This window comes from Ruditapes philippinarum, unplaced genomic scaffold (assembly GCF_026571515.1).
Source record: "Ruditapes philippinarum isolate M1 unplaced genomic scaffold, ASM2657151v2 ctg374_1_1_1_1, whole genome shotgun sequence".
In the NCBI taxonomy this organism is placed as follows: Eukaryota; Metazoa; Mollusca; class Bivalvia; order Venerida; family Veneridae; genus Ruditapes; species Ruditapes philippinarum.
Genome location: NW_026860247.1, coordinates 153 through 4,366, shown reverse-complemented (window position 1 = coordinate 4,366; position 4,214 = coordinate 153). Strand labels below are relative to the sequence as shown.

The 4,214-nt window shown below is 35.0% G+C and overlaps 1 protein-coding gene across 1 annotated transcript; it reads right to left on the bottom strand.

The window, feature by feature from the left end:
• Positions 1 to 436: 436 nt before the first annotated feature.
• Positions 437 to 3,376, bottom strand: LOC132759363 (heat shock 70 kDa protein 12A-like; the record flags this gene model as incomplete). The annotated part of the gene is given in 3 exon segments (XM_060751127.1): positions 437 to 2,289; positions 2,721 to 2,874; positions 3,158 to 3,376. Coding segments are annotated over 3 exon segments (1,425 nt in total), but the record flags the coding sequence as incomplete, so codon positions are not given.
• Positions 3,377 to 4,214: the final 838 nt, after the last annotated feature.

The window sequence follows — 4,214 nt, the reverse complement described above, 5'->3', positions numbered from 1 at the left end:
GTGAGTTCGACTTACTTTTCCTAAAGAAGCAAAATTTACGTACGACGGCATTTATTTTTGCCTGTTATTCCATTTAGTTATGATTTTCTTTTCATCCGCATCCAGATATAGTCCGGCTACAGTGAAAATTATATTTTATAAATTTTACTAGTGGTTTATCAGAATATAATCATCTGATATATTACAATAAAACACTGGAAAGCATGAAATAAAAAAGGACTGCCCACTCTTTTTATGAACTGAACGTTGCAGGTAAATTCTAATGGCCATTTACGAAAAATTTGTTTGGAAACCGTGCGTTGTTTATTGTCAATGTGAAATAAAAATTTATTTTGACTTTCACATATTCACTCATTTATACCCTTGGATGGGCATAATGTCACTTTAAAGATCCTGTACCTCAAATTTTTATGGTTTCATATCATAAATACTAGTATGATGCTCAAATGAAAATTTATCAATATTGTAAGTTCCAAAAAGCATTATTTGTAAAAATGTTACCGAAATGACATTTCATGTAAATAAAGGGAGGTAAATATAAATTTATTTTCTATAAAGTCTAAGTAAATTTTTTCAACAAGAAATGAATGCAGGGAAGTTAATGATTATATATAATGCGATTTAAACATTTGTAATACATATTTAACATATTCTTCGATGTTTAAAAAATTGTTTATATACATGTACACAAATATAAAATTTCACTTTAGTACTTTTACATCATTATTCTCGCCCATACGGTCTCTTTCGCGAGGGTAAACAAACCCAAACACACACATTGTTACATCCTTAATTACAAAATACCGGAGCTCTAAATGATATCCTTTTTATTATTTTCAAAGGAATATTATCGCTTTAAATTTTGCCTCTACATCAGTCTATATCTGATATTTTCTGTCCTAAAATAATAAAGAAGTACGATGGATATTTCCAATTCTTTCCCATTTGTCAAGGCAGTGAAGTGATACATATTTCATTTAGTCTAGTATTATCAAACTTTTTGTGAAAGTTTTGACACAGTGCATGATTTTCTTACCGGTTAACACTTTTCTCAAAGTATTTTTCCAAGTTCTAATCAAATGAAATCCTTTATCTCCCTAAATTATCCAATAGCACTTTGTCATGAAATTTATATGTTTATATTCATCAGTTTTGTCGTACGTTGGTGAATAACAGCAAATATTTCTATAACAGTTGTCACAATACAGTATACAGTTATCACCGTCTTGTCATGGCATTAATCGATTTTGAAATCAGCTGTATGTACGATTCCGTCAGACTTGATAGCTTCAACTCTTATATCAGAGTTACCAAACACCAGTCGTACTTTAACTGCATCCTGCTTCGTCGTCTCGCCTACACCTGGTTGTCTTTTTACAAAATAAAACCCAACGAAGTCACAAGATCTTTCGTCAACAAACATTGGATTGGCATCAGAGGATCTATATAAAATCAAAGGAAGGATTGTGTCTGATGTCGACATGGGATAGTATGTTCTTGTAGCTTGTACTTCCCCTGGCGTCACTGTTTGTCCAATTTCTACATGTTTGTCAAAAGCTCCATCGCACCACTTCTTCCCGTCGTCTTCATATTTTCTATTGCTTGGATGCGTTCCCTTTATATATGGAACTGTCATTGCAACTCCATACGTATAGCGGCTTTTTCTTGCAGAAATGCTCGATGGACGGTGACCGTACAGCACAGCTCCTTTCATAACGCATAAACTAGATTCAATCGGGACAATGACCTTGACCATATTACCGAACGCTTCTTTTACAGCTTTTTGTAATACTGGGGATTCCGAAAAACCCCCGACCATAAGTATAGCTTTCACTGGCCTTGGTAGAGATTCCATCAGATCACGCGTGTGTGCAATAATATCCCCTACCGCTTGTTTGAAAAATACTCTGAATAACCCTGCGTCCATTCTTAGTTTGTCGCCATATATATCAACTTTATTCGCGTACAATCTTTGCTGCAATTTTTGCTTTACTTTTTCGTTTTGAAGTATTTCCTGTAATCCGATTGGTATACGTATTGTCACCCTTTCTGTTGAATCAGCCGCTGTCATTTTCTTCTTATTCTCGAATTCTTCCAGCAGTTCGAGATATCCGGACTTGTGCGACTTTGAGAAATCATTAAATACACCCGGTCCTACCAGACTTGAAATAAAGTTCAGAAATGATTTATTGACAACTGTCCCTCCCCAGTTGCCGCCTGTGGCTTTATGAAGTTCTTTCAGAGTATTGTCCTCGAGCACTTCATGAACTGTAACATCAACTGTACCACCTTTAAAGGATAAGGATAACAATAAACTAAAAGTTGCCGCATTCTTCAAAATCTAAATTTCATTAAGGAATAATGCATAATATTAAAGTCTACCTTCGCTGGCGTTAAAAGGAATACTGGATGATACGCAAAAAGTTACCTCCATACTTTACATTGACAACAAAGTACATACTACCTTATAGCATATACAAATGCATACTGTATTATCCTAATAATTACGTGTGAAAATAGAATTTAGCATACCTCGTTACAGCCTACCTTTACAGGTAAAATTGCTTGGTATGTTTCAAAGTAACTTTACAGTCAAGTGTGACAAACTATATACAGTACATGTACAGCCTTCCTCCAAACGAATTAATATGTAAATTCAATTTTAAAGTTTATAGTGACAACACACATACACACTTATTACATGGTATGCTACAACTTACCTCCACAGTCGAGAATCATATAACGTGCCCCTGGTGGAAAAAGAGTCATTCCGGTCTCTGTCTCTGGGTCACGTGTTATTGGAAGCAATTTGCAGAAAATAGAGGCAGCTTCCGGTTCCAATGCTATCTCAATACTGTTTTTATCCAACCCAGCCTGTAAGCAATACATGTATATCAAAATTTGCCGTCTGCACTAAATGATGGCCTCATTTAGAAAAAAGATGACCAAAAAAAATTTTAAGTTATCTGATCATTAAGTTTTAACAGTTTTTTTCTACAATTATTCTACAGTTCTAAATTTTCTCAGTCTCTTAAGTTTCGTTATGATTGTTTACATATAGCAATAAAACGTCTCTTATACAAAGAATGAATAAGTGATTAAACATATACAGACAAGGTATTATTTTCTTAAAAATAAGTTTTTAACGCTGGACTACCTTTTCAGCGGCGAGACGCATGAACTTCTTGGCCGAATCATTCCAAATAGCTGGGACGGTGATAACCCACGTGACGTCATTAGTTCGAACGCCAGAGTACCCGTTTTGAAGAACCGTCATCAAGTGGTCTTTCAGAGCTCTGATGGAGAGGCTAAATACAGTCAATGCATCCACGATTCTGCCGTTTATATCTTTCAGTTGATAGTTCTGTGTTATTTCCTGTGATAATGAAACATATTTAATTTATTTGTATTAAATAAGTTTCGTGTTTCATAACTGAATTATTTCAGACATGTATGGGATCCAACGTGAATATTCATTTCAAATAGAAAATGTTACAAGGTCTTTGGCGACAATGTATGTCTGTATGCCAAAATGACATCGAATATGAAATTATTTTATCACTTGATATCATTATAAAGATTGAAAATCTTACATGTCAAAATAACAATATATAAGATCTTCCAAAGAGTAAACATGTGGTATATTGTACAGTTATAGTTATTTTCAATATTAAACAATCCATGTAATGTAATTTACATGATATTTTATATATCAGTATTAATGTATTTAAATTTACTAATTTGTTTCTTAAAAAAAAAGACATTAAAATGTCTGTGAAATATATTATAACCATATTTAAATCTGTATTTTTTCTGCTTTTCCACCAAAGGATTACTAAGGATCGAACCAGTTATCCCTGGATTACTAAGGATCGGACCAGCTATCCCTGCATTACTAAGGATCTGACCAGTTATCCCAGGATAACTAAGGATCGGACCAGCTATCTCTGGATTACTAAAGCTACAGTCTCACTTACATCCCGGCAGAGCCCCGGTAGACGTCTGGGGTGAACCGGGAACGACCGGGGTACGACCGGGAACAACCGGAGTACATCCGTAACTCTGCCGGCAACGTCCGGGATGAATCGGACCAGTTATCCCTGCATTACTAAGGACCGAACCAGATATCCCTGGATTACAAAGGATTGGACCAGTTATCCCTAGATTACTAAGAATCAAATCAGCTATCCATGGATTACTTAGGATCGGACCAG